The sequence below is a fragment of the Salvelinus alpinus genome, chromosome 28 (genome assembly GCF_045679555.1).
Source record: "Salvelinus alpinus chromosome 28, SLU_Salpinus.1, whole genome shotgun sequence".
Taxonomy (NCBI): domain Eukaryota; kingdom Metazoa; phylum Chordata; class Actinopteri; order Salmoniformes; family Salmonidae; genus Salvelinus; species Salvelinus alpinus.
The window spans coordinates 28,168,698-28,194,703 of record NC_092113.1 but is presented as its reverse complement, the minus strand read 5'-3'; the positions used below and the strand labels follow the sequence as shown (position 1 = coordinate 28,194,703).

Below are 26,006 nucleotides of genomic sequence, written 5' to 3'. Positions count from 1 at the left end.
ACCTGAACAGGAAGAACCTGTGACAACAACAAGGGTGGCGGCTGCTGTGACGACCACAGTAGCTACCACTAGATGACATCGACTGCCCTTACCAAGTAGACCACCGTGCCAACAAAGCAACCTGAGACATCAGTCAGGAGAGTTTTTACTGATATTTGAAACTTTCTGATAAACTCTAATGATCTACCTCAAGATAAGAACATTGAAAAAGCAACAGAATTAGATATATCAGAATCAGAACCACTCAGGGACACTACATGAGAAGAAGTAGTGAAGAAGGAGTGATACGAATGGGCTAAGTATATGGCAAACAGACACAGAATGGACAATTGTATTTTGTGAAGAAAATCACCTTTGTCTGATCTTTTAATAGTGTGAACCAGCATCATGTAAAAACTGTGTAAGTTGTAAAAATGACTATTGTACCAATAGAAAATATTCTATTCCCTTGTGTGACATAAAATGTAGGATTGTTCTGGGTAAGTACTAGGGGTAAAACTATGTTGAATGAGACCATGCTGGGAGACAATGATTGTGTTGCCTATAATATTAGAACTGAATTAAATGTACCTCAATTAGACAGAGGTACCGTGGTTAAAGGAAAATATGAATGTTTTTACAGCCATGACACCGAAGGAATTGATGTAGGAAACACCACTGTAGAATGTGATACTATTGGGGTGTTAAGAGAATGTGGGAGTTCGTAAAAATAATGATAAAGGGTTGTGTGGTCACATAACTCAGGTTGCGCCATCTCTTAATATGTTGAAAAATCAAGACAGAGGTATTGCTGATAGTTTCTGGATGTGTGGAAAAAAACTAACTGTTGAATGTATTGCCTGATGGATGGATTGGTCTTTGTGCCTTAGTTAGAGCAATTAAATAGGTTACTATTATTGAATCACTCCATGATGACTATGTTAAAACCTAGAGTTAAAAGGGTTTATGATAAGGATCCTGAGGTATATCTTAATGCAATTGGACTGCTTAGAGGTCTACTTAGGGATTTCAAGGCCAGAGAGGAGGTTAAATCAGGATTTGAATCTATATTTCTGTGGATAACACCAAATATGAACTTAGAATGGATTAATTATATATGATATAATCAACAGGGATTCATTAACTATACTTAATTGGCTCTTAGTGGAGAAGGGTGGAGTTTGTGTCATGTTTGCTAGGATGACCATCATGTTGGGAGGAGGGTTGTTGGCTTTGGGTATTGCATTTTGCTGTGTTATACCCCTGGTAAAGTCAATTGTGGTTCAGACAGCAGTTAAATTCATGTCTGCAAGGAGGATCATGTTGAAATGCTTAAATTTAGAATGATGTTGTGTCAATTTTCTTTTGTAACTGCATGTAGGTCTTTTATTTTATTATTATTATTACTTTTGTATTATTTTGATTTTCACATAACTGAGATAACCTCAGGCAAGGCTATTTACCTACACGCTCATGCTTCATCAAATATGTAATATTTTATCCTTATATTTTTATACCAAATTTGATCTTTTACTCTTATGAATATTGGAGATGTTTGGTCTAGTTGGTTTTCTTTAATGTTTCTGATTGGATCTTTTACTCCTATTTCACATTGGAGATGTTTGGTCTAGTTGGTTTATATGCTTCACTTTGTTTTTATTTTTTGTATTTTCTTGTTTATCATAGGTATTTTCATTTACTATCCCAAAGTCTTATTTGTATCATTTATGTGGCTAAATAGCCCCAGAGGGGGGATTGTAGTAGTAACATAAGACACATGGATAACATATAAAGACATAAGACAGCTGAACATTAAAGTAACGAACCACATGTTCACGTTGATCATGAGACTGTGGTAATGGAGATATACTAAGAGACGTTCTGGCCCTCTTATTTTCTCCATTGTGCTGACAGACTGACCAGACACATGGGCACCTAAAACAATTGGACACACTAGACTTATAGTCTACACATTCCACTAAAAGCACACATACCAGAGAAATATGCTTAAGGCAACTGGACACTAATGATAAGAAGAGACATAGAGTCTGCCAATTCCAATAAGGACATACCAGAGAACATGCTGGGGCATTGAATTAAATACAGGGTTGAGTCATAGGCCTAGAGGGTAGATGGACATAGATTATTTTTAAGACAAGCATGGGTCTGGCCACTATTATAATTTAACTGAAAGCAGATAATGGGCGTTAGTAGGCGTGAACAAGCAGGAAGCCTGAACTAAAAAGATAATGATGGCAGGAAGAATTAGGGGAAGTATGCTTATTTGCATATGGGGTGGACCCATATGCTATTTATGTATAAATGTTGGAACCGGGGTTGGGAAGCGGTGTGTGTTCCGCGGGGTGTGTTCCGCAGGGACATGCCAGTGGGCTGTACAGTTGTAATAAAGAGCATGTTTGATTTTAAAAGTTCTGGTAAGCGTTGTATTTGAAAATGATTTTCCACGACAAGCACTGCATTACTAACTCAGCATTTCACTTCACAGTGTCTATGTCTAGTAGATAAAGCGGGGCTGACAGGGGCTCGACACCCATATAGCGCTGGGTCAAAGACAGACTGGGATTAGCTCCAGCGACAGCTTTTCACAAGGCAGGGCAGCGATCAGGGCAGAGTAGGTCAGGGAGCAGAGCAGGGCAGTGAGCACGGCAGAGTAGGGCAGGGAGCAGGGCAGAGTAGGGCAGGGCAGGGAGCTGGGTAGAGTAGTGCAGGGCAGGGAGCTGGGTAGAGTAGGGCAGGGCAGGGAGCAGGGCAGGGCAGAGTAAAGTAGGGCAGGGACCAGGGAGTACAGTGCCTTGCAAAAAGTATTCATAAGTATTCCTTGGCGTTTTTCCTATTTTGTTGCATTAAAACCTGTAATTTGTAGTCCAAATTGGTGAAGTGAAATGAAAAAAATAACGATAAAAAAAAAAAAAAAATGAAAAGTGGTGCGTGCATATGTATTTAGCCCCTTTGCTATGAAGCCCCTAAATAAGATCTGGTGCAACCAATTACCTTCAGAAGTCACATAATTAGTTAAATAAAGTCCACCTGTGTGCAATATAAGTGTCACATGATCTGTCACATGATCTCAGTATATATATACACCTGTTCTGAAAGGTCCCAGAGTCTGCAGCACCACTATGCAAGGGGCACCACCAAGAAAGCGGCACCATGAAGACCAAGGAGCTCTCCAAACAGGTCATGGACAAAGTTGTGGATAAGTACAGTACTTTGAACATCCCACGGAGCATCAATAAATCCATTATAAAAAAATGGCAAGAATATGGCACCACAACAAACCTGCCAAGAGAGGGCCGCCCACCAAAACTCACAGACCAGGCAAGGAGGATGTGGAAGACTCCCCAAACATATGGAAGAAGGTACTCCGGTCAGATGAGACTAAAATTGAGCTTTATGGCCACCAAGGGAAACGCTGTCTGGCACAAACCAACACCTCTCATCACCCCGAGAACACCATCCCCATGGTGGTGGCAGCATCATGCTGTGGGGATGTTTTTCATCGGCAGGGACTGGGAAACTGGTCAGAATTGAAGGAATGATGGATGGCACTAAATACAGAGAAATTCTTGAGGGAAACCTGTTTCAGTCTTCCAGAGATTTGAGACTGGGATGGAGATTCACCTTCCAGCAGGACAATGACCCTAAGCATACTGCTAAAGCAACACTAAGGGGAAACATTTAAATGTCTTGGAAAGGCCTAGTCAAAGCCCAGATCTCAATCCAATTGAGAATCTGTGGTATGACTTAAAGATTGCTGTACACCAGCGGAACCCATCCAACTTGAAGGAGCTGGAGCAGTTTTGCCTTGAAGAATGGGCAAAAATCCCAGTGGCTAGATATGCCAAGCTGATAGAGACATACCCCAAGAGACTTGCAGCTGTAATTGCTGCAAAAGGTGGCTCTACAAAGTATTGACTTGGGGGGTGAATAGTTATGCACGCTCAGTTTTCTGTTTTTTTGTCTTATTTCTTTGTTCATAAGAAAAAATATTTTGCATCTTCAAAGTGGTAGGCATGTTGTGTAAATCAAATGATACAAACCCCTCCAAAAAAGAAATTTTATTTCCAGGTTGTAAGGCAACAAAATAGGAAAAATGCCAAGGGGGGTGAATACTTTCGTAAGTCACTGTAGGGCAGAGTAGGGCAGGGAGCAGGGTAGGGCAGGGCAGGGAGCAGGGTAGAGTAGGGCAGGGCAGGGAGCAGGGTAGAGAGCAGGACAGAATAGGGCAGGGATCAGGGTAGGGCAGGGCAGGGCAGGGAGCAGGGTCGAGTAGGGCAGGAAGCAGGGTCAAGCAGGGCAGGGAGCAGGGCAGAGAGCAGGGCAGGGTAGGGCAGGGCAGGGAGCAGGGTCGAGTAGGGCAGGAAGCAGGGTAGAGTAGGGCAGGGCAGGGAGCAGGGTAGAGTAGGGCAGGGAGCAGTGTAGAGTAGGGCAGGGAGCAATGTAGAGTAGGGCAGGGAGCAGGGTAGAGTAGGGCAGGGATCAGGGCAGGGAGCAGGGTAGAGTAGGGAGCAGGGTAGAGTAGGGCAGGGAGCAGTGTAGAGTAGGGCAGGGAGCAATGTAGAGTAGGGCAGGGAGCAGGGTAGAGTAGGGCAGGGAGCAGGGTAGAGTAGGGCAGGGATCAGGGCAGGGAGCAGGGTAGAGTAGGGCAGGGAGTAGGGCAGGGAGCAGGGTAGAGTAGGGCAGGGAGCAGGGTAGAGTAGGGCAGGGAGCAGGGTAGAGTAGGGCAGGGACCAGGGTAGAGTAGGGCAGGGATCAGGGCAGGGAGCAGGGTAGAGTAGGGCAGGGAGCAGGGCAGGGAGCAGGGTAGAGTAGGGCAGGGAGCAGGGCAGGGAGCAGGGTAGAGTAGGGCAGGGAGCAGGGTAGAGTAGAGCAGGGAGCAGGGTAGAGTAGGGCAGGGAGCAGGGTAGAGTAGGGCAGGGAGCAGGGTAGAGTAGGGCAGAGAGCAGGGTAGAGTAGGGCAGGGAGCAGGGCAGGGAGCAGGGTAGAGTAGGGCAGGGATCAGGGCAGGAAGCAGGGCAGAATAGACTGGGCAGGAAGTGGGCCACCGTAGTGTTAGACAGCAGATGGTGATCTGACGTGATACCAGGGCCTGACCTCTTCACCCCAGATGCAGTATACACACACGCACGCACACACACACACCATAACACCACAAAAACAACTGCTTCTGAGTCCTGCCCAGCTGCCCTCTCAGTCACAAGGCTAAAATCCACCATCTCCCTCCCAGCATCATCTCAGCATCATCAGGATAAACAGTTACACAACACAGAGTGAGCAGGATTATCAGCAGTCCCCAGTCTATAGAGGAATGAGTGAGATTACAATCCGAGCCCACTGAACCCACTGAGGTTAATTCTCATGGCCTGCTAAATGATCTCAGTGAAGGTATGCTAACCCAAAATAATAGAGGGTGTTACTGTCGCCCCAGAACACCCTGCCTGCATCCCTGCAAGGAGGAGAGCAAATGCTGAATTATCTTGTCGCCAGGCAATTATTTATCCTGTCCCAGCATTGGAGTGATGTAAATGACTTTAAGTGCACTTTACAGGGGCTGCCATTACGATAATGATGATTGCAGCTAGCGGCTCTGACACACACATTCAGCTATAGCTTCTTCTTCACAGTGTGGTCTGTGATTAGAAGGGCTATGCATCAAATACAGGATAGAAAGAAGAGAGAGAGAGAGAACACCACTCCTCCGCTCAATCCATCTAACCACAGCCACTTCAACTCCATTTATTCGCTTTCATCACTAAGTCTGACATGTATCTGGAAAAATACCAGCACTGCTTTTCACTATCACTCAGTCTCTCCCTCTCTCCGACTTCCTCTCTCTGTCTGTCTCTCTGTCTCTCTCTCTCTCTCTGTCTCCCTCTCTCTGTCTCTCTGTCTCTCTCTCTCTCTCTCTCTGTCTCTCTGTCTCTCTCTGTCTCTCTCTCTCTCTCTCTCTCTCTCTCTGTCTCTCTCTGTCTCTCTCTCTCTCTCTCTCTCTCTCTGTCTCTCTGTCTCTCAATTCAATTCAATTCAAGGGGCTTTATTGGCATGGGAAACATGTGTAAACATTGCCAAAGCAAGTGAGGTAGATAATATACAAAAGTGAAATAAACAATACAAATTAACAGTAAACATTACACATACAGAAGTTTCAAAGCAATAAAGACATTACAAGTGTCATATTATATATATATACAGTGTTGTAGCAATGTACAAATGGTTAAAGCACACAAGTTAAAATAAATAAACATAAATATGGGTTGTATTTACAATGGTGTTTGTTCTTCACTGGTTGCCCTTTTCTTGTGGCAACAGGTCACAAATCTTGCTGCTGTGATGGCACACTGTGGAATTTCACCCAGTAGATATGGGAGTTTATCATAATTGGATTTGGTTTCGAATTCTTTGTGGATCTGTGTAATCTGAGGGAAATATGTGTCTCTAATATGGTCATACATTGGGCAGGAGGTTAGGAAGTGCAGCTCAGTTTCCACCTCATTTTGTGGGCAGTGTGCACATAGCCTGTCTTCTCTTGAGAGCCATGTCTGCCTACGGCGGCCTTTCTCAATAGCAAGGCTATGCTCACTGAGTCTGTACATAGTCAAAGCTTTCCTTAAGTTTGGGTCAGTCACAGTGGTCAGGTATTCTGCCACTGTGTACTCTCTGTTTAGGGCCAAATAGCATTCTAGTTTGCTCTGTTTTTTTGTTAATTCTTTCCAATGTGTCAAGTAATTATCTTTTTGTTTTCTCATGATTTGGTTGGGTCTAATTGTGCTGCTGTCCTGGGGCTCTGTGGGGTGTGTTTGTGTTTGTGAACAGAGCCTCAGGACCAGCTTGCTTAGGGGACTCTTCTCCAGGTTCATCTCTCTGTAGGTGATGGCTTTGTTATGGAAGGTTTGGGAATCGCTTCCTTTTAGGTGGTTGTAGAATTTAACGGCTCTTTTCTGGATTTTGATAATTAGTGGGTATCGGCCTAATTCTGCTCTGCATGCATTATTTGGTGTTCTACGTTGTACACGGAGGATATTTTTGCAGAATTCTGCATGCAGAGTCTCAATTTGGTGTTTGTCCCATTTTGTGAAATCTTGGTTGGTGAGCGGACCCCAGACCTCACAACCATAAAGGGCAATGGGCTCTATGACTGATTCAAGTATTTTTAGCCAGATCCTAATTGGTATGTTGAAATTTATGTTCCTTTTGATGGCATAGAATGCCCTTCTTGCCTTGTCTCTCAGATCGTTCACAGCTTTGTGGAAGTTACCTGTGGTGCTGAGGTTTAGGCCGAGGTATGTATAGTTTTTTGTGTGCTCTAGGGCAACGGTGTCTAGATGGAATTTGTGGTCCTGGCAACTGGACCTTTTTTGGAACACCATTATTTTGGTCTTACTGAGATTTACTGTCAGGGCCCAGGTCTGACAGAATCTGTGCAGAAGATCTAGGTGCTGCTGTAGGCCCTCCTTGGTTGGTGACAGAAGCACCAGATCATCAGCAAACAGTAGACATTTGACTTCGGATTCTAGTAGGGTGAGGCCAGGTGCTGCAGACTGTTCTAATGCCCTCGCCAATTCGTTGATATATATGTTGAAGAGGGTGGGGCTTAAGCTGCATCCCTGTCTCAGCCCACGACCCTGTGTGAAGAAATGTGTGTGTTTTTTGCCAATTTTAACCGCGCACTTGTTGTTTGTGTACATGGATTTTATAATGTCGTATGTTTTTCCCCCAACACCACTTTCCATCAATTTGTATAGCAGACCCTCATGCCAAATTGAGTCGAAGGCTTTTTTGAAATCAACAAAGCATGAGAAGACTTTGCCTTTGTTTTGGTTTGTTTGGTTGTCAATTAGGGTGTGTAGGGTGAATACATGGTCTGTTGTACGGTAATTTGGTAAAAAGCCAATTTGACATTTGCTCAGTACATTGTTTTCATTGAGGAAATGTACGAGTCTGCTGTTAATGATAATGCAGAGTATTTTCCCAAGGTTACTGTTGACGCATATTCCACGGTAGTTATTGGGGTCAAATTTGTCTCCACTTTTGTGGATTGGGGTGATCAGTCCTTGGTTCCAAATATTGGGGAAGATGCCAGAGCTAAGGACGATGTTAAAGAGTTTTAGTATAGCCAATTGGAATTTGTTGTCTGTATATTTGATCATTTCATTAAGGATACCATCAACACCACAGGCCTTTTTGGGTTGGAGGGTTTTTATTTTGTCCTGTAACTCGTTCAAGGTAATTGGAGAATCCAGTCGGTTCTGGTAGTCTTTAATAGTTGATTCAAGGATTTGTATTTGATCATGTATATGTTTTTGCTCTTTATTCTTTGTTATAGAGCCAAAAAGATTGGAGAAGTGGTTTACCCATACATCTCCATTTTGGATAGATAGTTCTTCGTGTTGTTGTTTGTTTAGTGTTTTCCAATTTTCCCAGAAGTGGTTAGAGTCTATGGATTGTTCAATTACATTGAGCTGATTTCTGACGTGCTGTTCCTTCTTTTTCCGTAGTGTATTTCTGTATTGTTTTAGTGATTCACCATAGTGAAGGCGTAGACTCAGGTTTTCCGGGTCTCTATGTTTTTGGTTGGACAGGTTTCTCAATTTATTTCTTAGATTTTTGCATTCGTCATCAAACCATTTGTCATTGTTGTTCATTTTCTTCGGTTTTCTATTTGAGATTTTTAGGTTTGATAGGGAAGCGGAGAGGTCAAATATACTGTTAAGATTTTCTACTGCCAAGTTTACACCTTCACTATTGCAGTGGAACGTTTTACCCAGGAAGTTGTCTAAAAGGGATTGAATTTGCTGTTGTCTAATTGTTTTTTGGTAGGTTTCCAAACTGCATTCCTTCCATCTATAGCATTTCTTAATGTTACTCAGTTCCTTTGGCTTTGATGCCTCATGATTGAGTATTGCTCTGTTCAAGTAGACTGTGATTTTGCTGTGGTCTGATAGGGGTGTCAGTGGGCTGACTGTGAACGCTCTGAGAGACTCTGGGTTGAGGTCAGTGATAAAGTAGTCTACAGTGCTACTGCCAAGAGATGAGCTATAGGTGAACCTACCATAGGAGTCCCCTCGAAGCCTACCATTGACTATGTACATACCCAGCGTGCGACAGAGCTGCAGGAGTTGTGACCCGTTTTTGTTGGTTATGTTGTCATAGTTGTGCCTAGGGGGGCATATGGGGGAGGGAATGCTGTCACCTCCAGGTAGGTGTTTGTCCCCCTGTGTGCTGAGGGTGTCAGGTTCTTGTCCAGTTCTGGCATTTAGGTCGCCACAGACTAATACATGTCCCTGGGCCTGGAAATGATTGATTTCCTCATTCAGGATGGAGAAGCTGTCTTCATTAAAGTATGGGGATTCTAGTGGGGGGATATAGGTAGCACACAGGAGGACATTTTTCTCTGTTAAGATAATTTCCTTTTGAATTTCTAGCCAAATGTAAAATGTTCCTGTTTTGATTAATTTAATGGAGTGAGTTAGGTCTGCTCTATACCAAATTAGCATTCCCCCTGAGTCCCTTCCCTGTTTCACACCTGGTAGTTTGGTGGATGGGACTACCAGTTCTCTGTAACCTAGAGGGCAACCAGTGGGTCCGTCTCCTCTGTACCAGGTTTCTTGCAGGATGACAATGTCTGCATTACCGATTTCTTTGGTGAAGTCCGGGTTCCTGCTCTTTAGGCCAAAGGCAGATGACCTCAGGCCTTGGATATTCCAGGATGATATAGTGAAGGCTTTTTGTTCCATGAAGTGTCCAATGTTGTTGGCCGTGTGGTTTGGCCTCAGGCCAGTAAGTGTGAGCAGAGCCTGCTGAGCATCTGGTACATGCCGTTGGCTTGGGCGAGTGTAAGAGTGGGGGTTGGGCCTGTTTGCCCGCTCACTACCTGGGCGTATGTGTGACTTCCATGTTGATGCCCTCTTTGCGGGGGTGGGGTGCATGGGGTGGGCAGGAGTGGCATGGGTCTGATCTGAGGGGCCTAAATTGGGTGTGGGCATGGTTGATGTGGGGGGGTGTTGATTGGTTGGGGTGGGGGTGTGTCTGGGGGTGCTGTGGTCTGGATGTAGGTACTCTTGGCGTGGGTCCTCTATGTGGAGGTCCAGGGGGGGGGTCCTGAAGGTCTTGGAGGGTGTCTCGCTGGTCTGGGTGGGGTGTCTATTGATCTGTTGCTCCTGTGTGAAGTGTTGGGGCTGCGTTTGAGAGCGATGTCCTTTAGAGTCCGGGCAAAGGTGGGCACTGCTGCCTTGTAGAGGTGGACCTGGTCATAGAGGCTGTTCAAGTCCAGGGTGGAGTGGTGGGCCAGGAAAACATTTGGTTTTGAGGCACAGTCACGGGAAATGCTTGCGTTTACCCGCTGTATTGTAGCAGGGTGGAAGTCTTTTCGTGGTAGCAGGGTGGAGATAACCACTTGTGCGTTGGGGAAAGTAGAAGAAGCTTTTTCAATCACTCCCTTCAGTGCTGTGGCCACCCTTTCCTGCTGTGCTCTCAGGTCGTTTGTGCCTGTGTGTATTATTATGTGGCTAGGTGAGCCTAGTTTGTCCTCAGACAGAAGGTCTAGGGCGCGCTGGGTGTTTGGACACCAGAGTTTAGACACACTGTGTTTGGGAAAAAGTTTTTTTTCTTCTATATATTTCCCATTTGAGTCCATAAGAAGGACAATCTGTGTCTTGTGTTTGTCCTCAGTGGGTCTGGGGGGGTTGTCAGGAGGGCTATCAGGGTGGCTGACAGGGGGGGTGCTCAGGGGGGGTGAGAGCTGCTGGGCTTGGGGTTTTTCTTTTGTCTGTTCTGTTGTGATGTCGTTTCTATGGTCAGGGTCTGGTGTGGACTGTTCTGCTGTGGTGTCGAGACTTTTGTCCGGTGCTGAGGTGGGCTGTTCTGCTGGCGTCTCTGTGGGGATGACCACCTCCCTAGTGGGTTGTTCTCTGTCACATGCCATCCCCCTCAACCTCTCCTCCAGCAGTCTGATCCTCTCCTCCATCCCCCTCTCCCTCTCCTCCTGTAGTCTGATCCTCTCCTCTAGTGCTCTGTTCTGCTCCTGCTTCTGCTCTTTCTCCTGTTGATGTTGTCTCACCACTGTCCATAGTGCAGATATGTCTTTCTCCACCTCCAGCTCTCCAGGTCTGGTTAAGGGGGTGTTGTTGTGCTGGACTGTTGTCTGGGTCTGTGCTGACTGGAGTGTGATCACCTGCTGTTCCAGCTCCACCTGCCTTACCTCCAGCTGGGTGAATTTATCCTTCATTTCAATGAGGGAGAAGTACTCTGTACTGGGAGGTAGACTGTCTGCTGAGGGTTGCTCGTCTGTGTGATTATATGATGAAGACGTCTGGTCTGACCCGCTTTGGGTGGGGGTATCTTTATCAAGGGAGAGCTTCTCCTGCTGGGCTAATTCTTTGATTAGATGAAAGTCCAGCTGAAACTGTTTGTGATTGCCCTGTACCAATACTGTTCCAGACTTATATAGATTTATATTAGCTGACTCAGAGTCCTCGTTGTCAAGTATCCTGAGTTTCCACCCCTCGTTAATCCCCCCTCTCTTAACAGAGGGGTAGTGTGCTAATATAGCACTGTGCCATGCCACTGGATGGTTTGTGTGGAAGATAAGGTTGCTGATGTTCCCATTTTTGTAATAGTCAGCAAAAAGTGTCTCTTGATTTTCCATAAGGAGCTTCATTTTGTGATCTTTTCTTGCCTTATCATTCTTTGCAATCCCAGGGTACTGTATTTTAATTACCTCTGAACAGCGGGAGGCAGCTTCTAAGGCCTCTCCATTTGGTTGGGGTAGACTATTCGACTCTCCTGCCATTGTTGGGCTAATGGGCTTTGACACCTCTCACTTGACACTTAAGTGCTAGTTGAATTTGTATCAAGCTTGGCAGAATTATGTTACCATTCAGTCCTTATAAAGTAATGTCATGTATTTTTCTTCTTGGCTTTTGGAAATAGAATATAGTTTCAGACTAAACATTACTCACTCAGTTCCAGGTTGGGTGGTGTTTTCAGGTTTCTGTTGTTTTCCAGAGGATTTGCTGTATAATCCTTGGTATTTGTGAAATTTTCAGGTGATTCCGTAATTCCGTCCAAAATAAGGTTGTAGGTTTTGAGTTTTGATTTGAAGTGAGGGTTATGTTGTAGAGGGTAGCATCCTGTATGTGTTCCTGACAAAAAATCCAAGTTTATCTAACTCTAAATGTATCTTTTTTAAAGAAAATGCTGAAAAATGCAGGAGCTCATCTGACCGTGACCTCTCCCTCTCTCTCTCTCTCTCTCTGAGTCTGTGCTGTCTTGAGTTATAAATGGTCTTGCAGTAACAGCAATCACCAGCAGATGTCCCTCTTGGCTTCTATGGCTCAGAGCACTGTAGCGACTCCTCTATAGGTGGGTGAAGCAGAGTTTACAGAGCTGTGACCTCAGAGTGTGGTGGTGACTCCTCTATAGGTGGGTGAAGCAGAGTTTACAGAGCTGTGACCTCAGAGTGTGGTGGTGACTCCTCTATAGGTGGCTGAAGCAGAGTTTACAGAGCTGTGACCTCAGAGTGTGGTGGTGACTCCTCTATAGGTGGGTGAAGCAGAGTTTACAGAGCTGTGACCTCAGAGTGTGGTGGTGACTCCTCTATAGGTGGCTGAAGCAGAGTTTACAGAGCTGTGACCTCAGAGTGTGGTGGTGACTCCTCTATAGGTGGGTGAAGCAGAGTTTACAGAGCTGTGACCTCAGAGTGTGGTGGTGACTCCTCTATAGGTGGTTGAAGCAGAGTTTACAGAGCTGTGACCTCAGAGTGTGGTGGTGACTCCTCTATAGGTGGGTGAAGCAGAGTTTACAGAGCTGTGACCTCAGAGTGTGGTGGTGACTCCTCTATAGGTGGCTGAAGCAGAGTTTACAGAGCTGTGACCTCAGAGTGTGGTGGTGACTCCTCTATAGGTGGCTGAAGCAGAGTTTACAGAGCTGTGACCTCAGAGTGTGGTGGTGACTCCTCTATAGGTGGGTGAAGCAGAGTTTACAGAGCTGTGACCTCAGAGTGTGGTGGTGACTCCTCTATAGGTGGGTGAAGCAGAGTTTACAGAGCTGTGACCTCAGAGTGTGGTGGTGACTCCTCTATAGGTGGCTGAAGCAGAGTTTACAGAGCTGTGACCTCAGAGTGTGGTGGTGACTCCTCTATAGGTGGGTGAAGCAGAGTTTACAGAGCTGTGACCTCAGAGTGTGGTGGTGACTCCTCTATAGGTGGCTGAAGCAGAGTTTACAGAGCTGTGACCTCAGAGTGTGGTGGTGACTCCTCTATAGGTGGCTGAAGCAGAGTTTACAGAGCTGTGACCTCAGAGTGTGGTGGTGACTCCTCTATAGGTGGCTGAAGCAGAGTTTACAGAGCTGTGACCTCAGAGTGTGGTGGTGACTCCTCTATAGGTGGCTGAAGCAGAGTTTACAGAGCTGTGACCTCAGAGTGTGGTGGTGACTCCTCTATAGGTGGTTGAAGCAGAGTTCACAGAGCTGTGACCTCAGAGTGTGGTGGTGACTCCTCTATAGGTGGTTGAAGCAGAGTTCACAGAGCTGTGACCTCAGAGTGTGGTGGTGACTCCTCTATAGGTGGTTGAAGCAGAGTTCACAGAGCTGTGACCTCAGAGTGTGGTGGTGACTCCTCTATAGGTGGGTGAAGCAGAGGTCACAGAGCTGTGACCTCAGAGTGTGGTGGTGACTCCTCTATAGGTGGTTGAAGCAGAGTTCACAGAGCTGTGACCTCAGAGTGTGGTGGTGACTCCTCTATAGGTGGTTGAAGCAGAGTTCACAGAGCTGTGACCTCAGAGTGTGGTGGTGACTCCTCTATAGGTGGTTGAAGCAGAGTTCACAGAGCTGTGACCTCAGAGTGTGGTGGTGACTCCTCTATAAGAGTTCACAGAGCTGTGATCTCAGTTGTATCACAGCAGACCAACTGCCACTCAACACCACACAGACAGACACGAGACAGACACCTGGCTGTGAACCAGTTCTATAGCTGAAAGGCATCAGTTACTTTAAAGCACCACATACACACAGGTTAGCCTCTGTAGCCTTTCATTCATTGTTTGTTTACATACTGTCATAAACCATCACATCATTTGCTTTGGGTTGTAGGCTAATGGCACTAACATGCTAGAGCAAATGATGACGAGGTTCTAAGCACCTCTGATCATAATGTGTGTTAGAATGTTTAGCTAACTGTGTCACTGAGAGCAAAGGTTACTGAGGGTCACAGTGGGCTTTGAGTCAGCCAATGAACAGCCAGGTAGACGTGTACACTGAGCAGTGGGCATAGAGATGAGGGTTCAGAGGTGAAAGTGTGGTGGTTGTGTAGTGAATACTCACATGTTGTGTAGGACACACCAGCCACAGTGGGGGTCACCGGAGCTCAGGCACTCTCCACACGTCCCGTACTGATCACATGACTCTATAGGGACCTGTGTCACCTGAAAGAAACACAGGCACACACAGCAGGGTTACCATACAGTTACTATTTTAAAACATTTTACTGCAGTGGGCTAAATCAGGCTCACAAAGTGTGTCACACCCTGGCCTTAGTTATCTTTGTTTTCATTATTATTTTAGTTAGGTCAGGGTGTGACATGGTGTAGTATGTGTTTTTGTATTGTCTATGTGTAGTGTTTGTGTCAGCACTATTTATATGTATAGCTTCACGGTCGTCAGTTTGTTATTTTGTTAGTTTGTGTATAGTTGTTCGTTTCTTGGTTTTTCTCTCTTCTTTAATAAAGAAGATGTATTTTGCACACGCTGCGCCTTGGTCCAATCTCTCTCAAGAAGACGATCGTGACAGAATTACCCACCAATCTAGGACCAAGCGGCGTGTCAAGCGGCAACAGGACCCACCTACACAGGATTCATGGACATGGGAGGAGATACTGGATGGTAAGGGACCTTGGGCACAACCAGGAGAATATCGCCTCCCTCGTGAAGAGCTGGAGGCAGCTAAAGCCGAGAGGAGGCGATATGAGGAGGCAGCACGGAAGCAAGGCTGGAAGCCCGTGAGTACAACCCAAAAATTTCTTGGGGGGGGCCTTAAAGGGAGTGTGGCGAAGTCAGGTAAGAGACCTGCGCCTACTCCCTGTACTTACCGTGGAGAGCGAGAGTACGGGCAGATACCGTGTTACGCAGTAGAGCGCATGGTGTCTCCTGTACGCGTGCATAGCCCGGTTCGGTACATTCCAGCTCCACGTATCGGCCGGGCTAGATTGAGCGTTGAGCCGGATGTCATGAAGCCGGCCCAACGCATCTGGTCACCAGTGCGTCTCCTCGGGCCGGTTTACATGGCACCAGCCTTACGCATGGTGTCCCCGGTTCGCCTACATAGCCCGGTGCGGGTTATTCCACCTCCCCGCACTGGTCGGGCGACGGGGAGCATACAACCAGGTAAGGTTGGGCAGGCTCGGTGCTCAAGGGAGCCAGTACGCCTGCACGGTCCGGTATTTCCGGCGCCACCTCCTCGCCCCAACCCAGTACCACCAGTGCCTCCTCCACGCACTAGCCCTATGGTGCGTGTCTCCAGCCCTTTACCACCAGTGCCTACACCATGCACCGAGCCTCCTGTGTGTCCCCAGAGTCCTGTGCGTCCTGTTGCTGCTCCCCGCAGTAGCCCTGAGATGCGTGTCCCCAGTCCGGTACCACCAGTTCCGGCACCACGCACTAGGCCTAATGTGCGCTCCCAGGGTCCAGCATGCCCTGTTCCTTCTCCCCGCACTAGCCTGAAGGTGCGTGTCTTTAGCCCGGTACCTCCAGTTCCGGCACCACGCACCAGGCCTACAGTGCGTCTCAGCCGGCCTGAACTGCCCATCTGCCCAACGGCGCCTGAACTGCCCGTCTGCCCAACGGCGCTTGAACTGCCCGTCTGCCCAAAGGCGCCTGAACTGCCCGTCTGCCCAACGCTGTCTGAACTGTCCGTCTGCCAAGCGCCGAATGAACTGCCCGTCTGTACTGAGTCTTCAAAGCCGCCCGTCTGTACTGAGCCTGCAAAGCCGCCCGTCTGCCATGAGCCTTCAGAGCCGTCCGCCAGACAGGAGCCGCCAGAGCCTTCCGCCAGACAGGAGCCGCCAGAGCCTTCCGCCAGACAGGATCAGCCAGAGCCTTCGCCAGACAGGATCAGCCAGAGCCTTCCGCCAGACAGGATCAGCAAGAGCCTTCCGCCAGACAGGATCAGCCATATCCGTCAGCCAGCCATGAGCAGCCAGATCCGTCAGCCAGCCATGAGCAGCCAGATCCGTCAGCCAGCCATGAGCAGCCAGATCCGTCAGCCAGCCATGAGCAGCCAGATCCGTCAGCCAGCCATGAGCAGCCAGATCAGTCAGCCAGCCATGAGCAGCCAGATCAGTCAGCCAGCCATGAGCAGCCAGATCCGTCAGCCAGCCATGAGCAGCCAGATCCGTCAGCCAGCCATGAGCAGCCAGATCCGTCAGCCAGCCATGAGCAGCCAGATCCGTCAGCCAGCCATGAGCCGTCCAGCCAGGATCCGCCAGAGCCGTCCAGCCAGGATCCGCCAGAGCCGTCCAGCCAGGATCCGCCAGAGCCGTCCAGCCAGGATCCGCCAGAGCCGTCCAGCCAGGATCCGCCAGAGCCAGCCAGCCAGGATCCGCCATTCAGTCCGGTGCTGCCCCTTAGTCCGGTGCTGCCCCTTAGTCCGGTGCTGCCCCTTATCCCGGTGCTGCCCCTTATCCCGGTGCTGCCCCTTATCCTGGTGCTGCCCCTTAGTCCGGTGCTGCCCCTTAGTCCGGTGCTGCCACTTAGTCCGGTGCTGCCCCTTAATCCAGTGGGGTTAAGTTGGAGGGTGGTCATTTGGAGGAGGCTACGAAAGCGGGTAGTGACTATGGTGGGGTGGGGACCACGACCAGTACCAGAGCCGCCACCGTGGACAGACGCCCACCCAGACCCTCCCCTAGACTTTATGCTGGTGCGTCCGGAGTTCGCACCTTAAGGGGGGGGTTATGTCACACCCTGGCCTTAGTTATCTTTGTTTTCATTATTATTTTAGTTAGGTCAGGGTGTGACATGGTGTAGTATGTGTTTTTGTATTGTCTAGGGTGTTGTATGGTTTAGGGGGTTAAGTAGAGTAGATGGTTTAGTGTTCAGTGTAGGTGTCTAGGAAAGTCTATGGTTGCCTGAATTGGTTCTCAATTAGAGACAGCTGGTTATTGTTGTCTCTGATTGGGAGACATATTTAAGGCAGCCATAGGGTTTAGCTGGTTGTGGGTAATTGTCTATGTGTAGTGTTTGTGTCAGCACTATTTATATGTATAGCTTCACGGTCGTCAGTTTGTTATTTTGTTAGTTTGTGTATAGTTGTTCGTTTCTTGGTTTTTCTCTGTTCTTTAATAAAGAAGATGTATTTTGCACACGCTGCGCCTTGGTCCAATCTCTCTCAAGAAGACGATCGTGACAAAGTGTTTCTTGGTAGTCTTAAACAAATCTACTCTGGAACAAAAGTATACACCTCACACACACGGATATGGGTTAAAAAGAAAGAAGACACCTGTACCAGGTCAGATATTTGTATTCACTGGACACTGTTGACCCATAAAAACATGCGCTACATGAAACAGTCTAACCTTGCTTGTAACTGAAAAGACAAACTGAACACATCCCTTTCACCTCTTCATGTATTATTTTTTAGGGAATGTGTCGGGGTGAAGAATACATTCTGTGTTATTTTTTAGGGAATGTGTCGGGTTGAAGAATACATTCTGTATTATTTTTTAGGGAATGTGTCGGGGTGAAGAATACATTCTGTATTATTTTTTAGGGAATGTGTCGGGTTGAAGAATACATTCTGTATTATTTTTTAGGGAATGTGTCGGGGTGAAGAATACATTCTGTGTTATTTTTTAGGGAATGTGTCGGGTTGAAGAATACATTCTGTATTATTTTTTAGGGAATGTGTCGGGGTGAAGAATACATTCTGTGTTATTTTTTAGGGAATGTGTCGGGTTGAAGAATACATTCTGTGTTATTTTTTAGGGAATGTGTCGGGGTGAAGAAAACATTCTGTGTTATTTTTTAGGGAATGTGTCGGGTTGAAGAATACATTCTGTATTATTTTTTAGGGAATGTGTCGGGGTGAAGAATACATTCTGTGTTATTTTTTAGGGAATGTGTCGAGGTGAAGAATACATTCTGTATTATTTTTTAGGGAATGTGTCGGGTTGAAGAATACATTCTGTGTTATTTTTTAGGGAATGTGTCGGGGTGAAGAATACATTCTGTGTTATTTTTTAGGGAATGTGTCGGGTTGAAGAATACATTCTGTATTATTTTTTAGGGAATGTGTCGGGGTGAAGAATACATTCTGTGTTATTTTTTAGGGAATGTGTCGGGGTGAAGAATACATTCTGTGTTATTTTTTAGGGAATATGTCGGGGTGAAGAATACATTCTGTGTTATTTTTTAGGGAATGTGTCGGGTTGAAGAATACATTCTGTATTATTTTTTAGGGAATGTGTCGGGTTGAAGAATACATTCTGTATAATTTTTTTAGGGAATGTGTCGGGTTGAAGAATACATTCTGTATTATTTTTTAGGGAATGTGTCGGGGTGAAGAATACATTCTGTATTATTTTTTAGGGAATGTGTCGGGTTGAAGAATACATTCTGTATTATTTTTTAGGGAATGTGTCGGGTTGAAGAATACATTCTGTATTATTTTTTAGGGAATGTGTCGGGGTGAAGAATACATTCTGTGTTATTTTTTAGGGAATGTGTCGGGTTGAAGAATACATTCTGTGTTATTTTTTAGGGAATGTGTCGGGTTGAAGAATACATTCTGTATTATTTTTTAGGGAATGTGTCGGGTTGAAGAATACATTCTGTATTATTTTTTAGGGAATGTGTCGGGTTGAAGAATGCATTCTGTGTTATTTTTTAGGGAATGTGTCGGGTTGAAGAATGCATTCTGTATTATTTTTTAGGGAATGTGTCGGGTTGAAGAATACATTCTGTATTATTTTTTATGGAATGTGTCGAGTTGCAAAGCTTTTGGTAATTTATCAAAGTTACCAGAATTTTCAGTAATATTCATTTATTTTTATCTGTGTCCATATTGTCCATGAGTTTCTAGTTGATAGACCACATGGTTCAAGAGAAAATAGCTAAATATATAAAGGATATTTCATGCTGAAACCCTCATATTAAACACCAATGGTATTCATTAAGTTGATGGTTTATACAGTATTTAGGATAATGTTTTACAGCTTTTTCATCCTATTTTTTATTTTTAAATAATCGTATTCAATTATTTTACATGTGATAAGGCCACACGGAGGGCCAGATTATTATAGACACCTGTGATAATTGGAAGTACCCAAAAGGGCCATTAGATGTCTTGTGATGAATTACATAAAATGAAAGATTTTCCCTTAAAAATGATTGTAGTTTCGAACGTTTCCAGTAATATACCTTCCTTTACAACCCTAAGAATGTGTATGAATGTGTATGTCTAGTAGTAAATTGGTTCCATTGGATATTAGACACATCTTAAGTCATGAGTTGTATTGATTTCTTCTTGTTCTGATGAAGACATACATAGGAGGTCAGGCAGCAATAGGAGGCTAGGAGGCCAGGCAGCCAGGCTTATTGTCTGAAATCCATTCCAACATCTAGTTTCTGTAAAGAAAACACACACTAAAACACACTCTGTCTGTAAAGAAAACACACTAAAACACACTGTCTGTAAAGAAAACACACTAAAACACACTCTCTGTAAAGAAAACACACTAAAACACACTGTCCGTAAAGAAAACACACTGTCTATAAAGAAAACACACTCTAAAACACACTCTGTCTGTAAAGAAAACACACTCTAAAACACACTCTGTCTGTAAAGAAAACACACACTCAGACACGCAGATATACATGACATACACACAGACTGACAGACAGACATACCAAGAGATTCCCTTTCAAAATGACTATTCTATTGGCATACTCAGTGATTTCGTTCTACCATTACATCGCTGGATGCTGCAATTTTTTTCCAATGTATCCTGAAAAACAGGCTGCAAACATGTTTCACACAATTTTGTACTCTAAAAACTCCTGAGTGGCACAGTGGTCTAAGGCACTGAATCTCATTGCAAGTAGGCATCACTTCAGTCCCCGGTTCAAATCCAGGCTGAATCACATCTATCTGTGATCGTGAGTCCCAAAATCAGATGACCTCCCTATCTAAGTCTGACCGCTTAACTCCAAATACTCTACTTCTGTGTCTTGGTGTGTTTGGTAATGGCATTCTTTGGAATGGTGGTGTGATCCAGGATCTGCATCACCAAGTCACTTAGCTAGACCTGCTTTACTAAAGCATTGAATTACTGGTTCTGGGAATCAATATCACCTACATACACTCTATATACAAAAGTATGTGGACCACCCTTCAAACTAGTGGATTCGGCTATTTTAGCCACACCCGTTGCTGACAGGTGTATAAAATCGAGCACACAGCCACTCCATAGACAAACATTGGCAGTAGAGCTCAGTGACTGTCAATGTGGCACCGTCATAGGATGCCACCTTTCCAACAAGTCAGTTTGTCAAATGTATGCCCTGCTAGAGCTGCTCCGGTCAACTGTAAGTGCTGTTATTGTGACGTGGAAACGTCCAGGAGCAACAATGGCTCAGCTGCGAAATTGTAGGCCTCACAAGCTCACAGAACGGGACAGTCGAGTGCTGAAGCGCGTAGCGCATAAAAATCGTCTGTCCTCGGTTGCAACACTCACTACCGAGTTCCAAACAGCCTCTGGAAGCAACGTCAGGGCAATAACTGTTCGTTGGGAGCTTCATGAAATGGCTTTCCATGGCCGAACAGCAGCACACAAGCCTAAGATCCCCATGCGCAATGCCAAGCGTTGGCTGGAGTGGTGTAAATCTTGCCCCCATTGGACTCTGGAGCAGTGGAAATGCGTTCTGTGGAGTGATGAATCACGATTCACCATCTGTCAGTGAGACGGACGAATCTGGGTTTGGCTGATGCCAGGATACGCTACCTGCCCGATTACATAGTTTGGTGGAGGAGTAATAAGGGTCTGGGGCTGTTTTTCATGGTTTGGGTTAGGCCCCTTAGTTCCAGTGAAGGGAATTATTAATGCTACAGCATACAATGACATTCTAGACGATTCTGTGCTTCCAACTTTGCGGCAACCGTTTGGGGAAGGCTCTTTCCTGTTTCAGCATGACAATGCCCCCGTGCACAAAGCAAGGTCCATACAGAAATGGTTTGTTGAGATCGGTGGAAGAACTTGAGTGGCCTGCACAGAGACAATTGGAAATTGTATGTATCTTATCTCACCACCACTAATGACGTGGGTGTGCTTGATGCATGTCGAGTCGGAGCTTCTCAAAGTCAGGGGGCGAGATCGACAGTGCGCACCAAATCTCTGCTGTTACATCCAACCTGGATCAATATTTGGTTTTAATGCAGACGAGAGCACTGAAAACAGCTTCACACAGATAAGAGCTGGCGATGGTGGTTCTTTCAAGACAACTGGGAAATCTGAAAAATAGGTCAAATCATGACGTCAGTGATCTTTAGGTCGGAAAGTCAGAGCTCTAGAAAGAGGCCAGAGTTCCCGAGGTGGAATTGCAAGTTGAATGACCGTTCAAAAAGATTTTCCCAGTTGGAGTTCTCAGTTGTCTTGAACACACTGAAGTCGGAAGTCGAAAATGTCCTAGTTCTCAGTTGTCTTGAACGTGGCATTAATCCTCTGAGGGAGACAGCAGGGTATTTATTCCCGTTGAGTCAGTAACCAAAACTCCTCCGTAGCGACCCGTGAATGCATTCGGTCACATGAGAGCTCGATCAGCTGTTCGATTTCACTTACCGGCATGTCAACTGAGCCAGTATCACAGTCAAATGGATTGGGAAGTAGGTCCCAAAGTGCTCTCCCAAGCGTTGCAGGTGATGCTGTTTTCTGTTAGAAACATGCACAGCCGGGGGAAGGGGGAATGGATCGCTTTTGAAAGACTCTCTCTCCAATAAGAATGATTTCCTCTGAATCCACTGATTCGGTCACTCATCTGTAGAATGTTTTTGTATTTCTCCTGCATGCTTGTGTTCGTTCAGGATGTGTGTGTGATGTGTGTGTGAATTATGTATGTCTATGGTGTACAGTTGAAGTCGGAAGTTTACATACACCTTAGCCAAATACATTTAAACTCAGTTTTTCACAATTCCTGACATTTAATCCTAGTAAAAATTCTCTGTCTTAGGTCATTTAGGATCCCCACGTTATTTTAAGAATGTGAAATGTCAGAATAATAGTTGAGAGAATGATTTATTTCAGCTTTTCTTTCTTTCATCACATTCCCGGTGGGTCAGAAGTTTACATACACTCAATAAGTATTTGGTAGCATTGCCTTTAAATTGTTTAATTTGGGTCAAACATTTCGGATAGCCTTCCACAAGCTTCCCACAATAAGTTGGGTGAATTTTGGCCCATTCCTCCTGACAGAGCTGGTGTAACTGAGTCAGGTTTGTAGGCCTCCTTGCTCGCACACGCTTTTTCAGTTCTGCCCACAAATTTGGTGGAGTTCTTCGGCCTGCAAGCTTCCCCTTTTTTCCTCCAAACATAAAGATGGTCATTATGGCCAAACAGTTCTATTTTTGTTTCATCAGACCAGAGGACATTTCTCCAAAAAGTACGATCTTTGTCCCCATGTGCAGTTGCAAACCGTAGTCTGGCATTTTTTTGGCGGTTTTGGAGCAGTGGCTTCTTCCTTGCTGAGCGGCCTTTCAGGTTATGTTGATATAGGACTCGTTTTACTGTGGATATAGATACTTTTGTACCTGTTTCCTCCAGCATCTTCACAAGGTCCTTTGCTGTTGTTCTGGGATTTATTTGCACTCTTCGCCCCAAAGTACGTTCATCTTTAGGAGACAGAACGCGTCTCCTTCCTGAGCGGTATGACGGCTGTATGATCCCATGGTATGTATTGTATAACATGTTATAAGACTGTCATCTGATGAAGTTGTTTCTTGGTTAGTGACCAATTATATCTCTATTTTGTGGGTTTTGTGAAAGCTACCTATGCGGTGGAAACGGTGGAAACATGGTGAAAATATGCCGTTGTGTGTTTGGCTATTGTGGTTAGCTAATAGAAATACATATTGTGTTTTCGCTGTAAAACATTTTAAAAATCGGAAATGATGGCTGGATTCACAAGATGTTTATCTTTCATTTGCTGTATTGGACTTGTGATTTCATGAAAATTATGTTATATGATATCCCTGTCCCGTTAGGCTAGGCTATGCTAGTCAGCTTTTTTGATGAGGAGGATCCCGGATCCGGGATGGGTATCACTGAAAGGTTTTAAAGGCACAGTCAACTTAGTGTGTGTAAACTTCTGACCCACTTTGAGTGGCCAGCCAGAGCCCGGAGCTCGAACATCTCTGGAGACCTGAAAATAGCTGTGAAGCGACGCTCCACAGAGGATCTGCAGAGAAGAATGGGAGAAACTCCACAATTACCAAGCTTGTAGCATCATACCCAAGAAGACTTGAGGCTGTAATCACTTCCAAAGGTGCTTCAACAAAGTACTGAGTAAAGGGTCTAAAAACTTATGTAAATGTGATATTTCAGTTTTTTATTTAGGATATATTTGCAAACATTTCAAAAAAAGTGTTCTGCTTTGTCCTTATGGGGTATTGTGTAGATTGATGAGAGGAAAAAATATTGAATCCATTTTAGAAAAAGGCTGTAACGTAACAAAATGTGGAAAGATTCAAGGGGTCTGAATACTTTCCGAATATTTAAAGCAAAACTTCCACAACTATTGCTGATGGTGAGCCTGAACAATCACATCTCCTGTAAGCCCCGTTCAGCAGGCATCTCCAGATGAGAATTGTCTCCGGTAGCTTACTTTAATTCCAGTAAAACACCACATTTTCAAGAGTGCATAGATAACTGATATTGCCTGTGATTGTTCGCCATGCAAAATGACTTGTAGACCAATAGCTGTCAACACCGTTATATGCAGTTCAACACTGAAGGAGAGCTCGCATCAGTTGTCACAAAATATGAGAGGTATTTTCGGAAATAAATAAAAAAATATCAGTGATTGGTAACGTTTGATATCCTGACCAACGCATGCTACACTTGGATGGGTTCTAGGGTCCACAGACCAATGCACTTATATCTTAAACATTTAAATAGGGGATTGATGTGTATCATATCAGGGAATTATTACATCCCTACTAAAATCTTCCAGCTGGGAGGCCTGTATGGCAGTCAGCCTGTTCACCTCGGGCCTAGTGGAATGATCCTCTCACACCTGTCTCTCCTAGGGAGATTTCAGTACACAGACACAAGGACCACATACTATACAGAATATCTCCACAGAGCACAGGGACACATGAAGGAAAGGATTTTCAAAATGCACAGGATATCAGCTTTAAAACCAGGGTAAGTAAACAACATGGTCACAACCAACACGGATAAACCCATTATGCTTCCAACACTATCCTTTTAACACTATCCTTCCAACACTATCCTTCCAACATTATCCTTCCAACATTATCCATCCAATACTATCCTTCCAATACTATCCTTACAACTACAGTATATTTTCTTTGAAAGCATCCAGTATAACATACAAAGAGAGCCAGCGTTTCTGACAGACAAGGCCAACCTCTCTCTATTCAGCCCTGTCTCTTTCTGTCTCTCTCTTCAGATCGATGGCCAGTGTGAGACTGGGGGCCCACTGGGAGGGAGGGGCAGAGTAACACCCCATTTGGTGCTTTTAAGAGCCCTCTGTGTTTCCCAAACACAGGCGTGTTGTACGGCAGGGGCTGGGTGAGATTAGGAGGCAGGGGTTGGGCCCCTATCGCTATCCACCTGTCCCAGGCTGTGTAGTGAGGCCCTCAGCACACAAAGGGAGCCATTGACACGTAAGCGTAAGTCGGGGCATCAACAGCGGCTGCACAGTGTACAGGGTTCTTCACGCTCACTCCCGTTACATTAACCCTCCATAAACACACACGCACACGCACACGCACACACACACACACACACACACACACACACACACACACACACACACACACACACACACACACACACACACACACACACACACACACACACAATTCAGTCCCATTCAAAATCCTATTTTTCCCTAACCCCTAACCCGGTATCATCTCTCCATAGTTTTCTCCCCACATGGTGAAACCAATAAAACTCTTTACTTTCCCTGACTGAGGCAGATCCATTTCAAGGCCATAACAATGAGGAGACAGCTGTCAGGAGGTTAGGAGTGAGACCCTGATAATGAAATAACGTTACCAGACCCAAGGCAGTGTCAGCGAGTATACAAACACATACAGAGAGAAACAAAGACAGACAAACAACACAGGCATAAATCGAGATATTTAGACAGAGAGAAAGACAAAGAAAGAGAGAGAAAGAGAGAGGGATTATTGATGTATTGTCCAGAGTGGGTTTGTACAACGAAGGTGAGGAGGACAGGGGGTGTAGGGGTGGAGAAAGGTGAAGGGAGAGATGGAGTGAGGTGTAGAGAGGTGGAAGGAGGGATGGAGGGAGGTGGAGAGAGGTGGAGAGAGATGGAGGGGAGGGTGGAGGGAGGTGGAGAGAGGGATCAGAAAAGAGCAGCTGTTGGCCAGCGCAGCACACGCTGCAGTCACTCAACACAGCAGGCCAGACAGCACAATGAGGCCCGTTCTCCCACCGTGAGGAGAGGACAGCAGAGGGACTGTGAGTGTGTCTGTTTACTGTATATGCTCAGTATGTGCAGTCCTCCAGACAATATGTCTGTCTTTTGAAGACAAAGAGCGACAAAGAGAGAATAATACTACAAATCAACAATAGAATGGTGGCACATCTCCATAAGCAACAAGGGTAGCGTTATATGGTAAATGAATTGCATCATTCTTCTAATTGAATGCTAATCTAATGTAAGGTATGAGAGGAACTCGGTAGTGGGGCAGGTAATGAGAGAGAAGGGGAAGGTAGGCACACACAGGCAGCACTGCATGACTGACATCCAAACTT

The 26,006-nt window shown here is 45.5% G+C and overlaps 1 protein-coding gene across 2 annotated transcripts in view; it reads right to left on the bottom strand.

The window, feature by feature from the left end:
• LOC139557594 (plexin-A2-like) overlaps positions 1-26,006 on the bottom strand; it is a 449,982-nt gene that overhangs the window by 162,107 nt on the left and 261,869 nt on the right. For both annotated transcript variants that reach the window (XM_071372601.1, XM_071372600.1), the window contains exon 5: positions 14,317-14,417. In XM_071372601.1, coding sequence (XP_071228702.1) covers positions 14,317-14,417 — 101 coding nt within the window. The remainder of the gene's footprint in view (positions 1-14,316; positions 14,418-26,006) is intronic.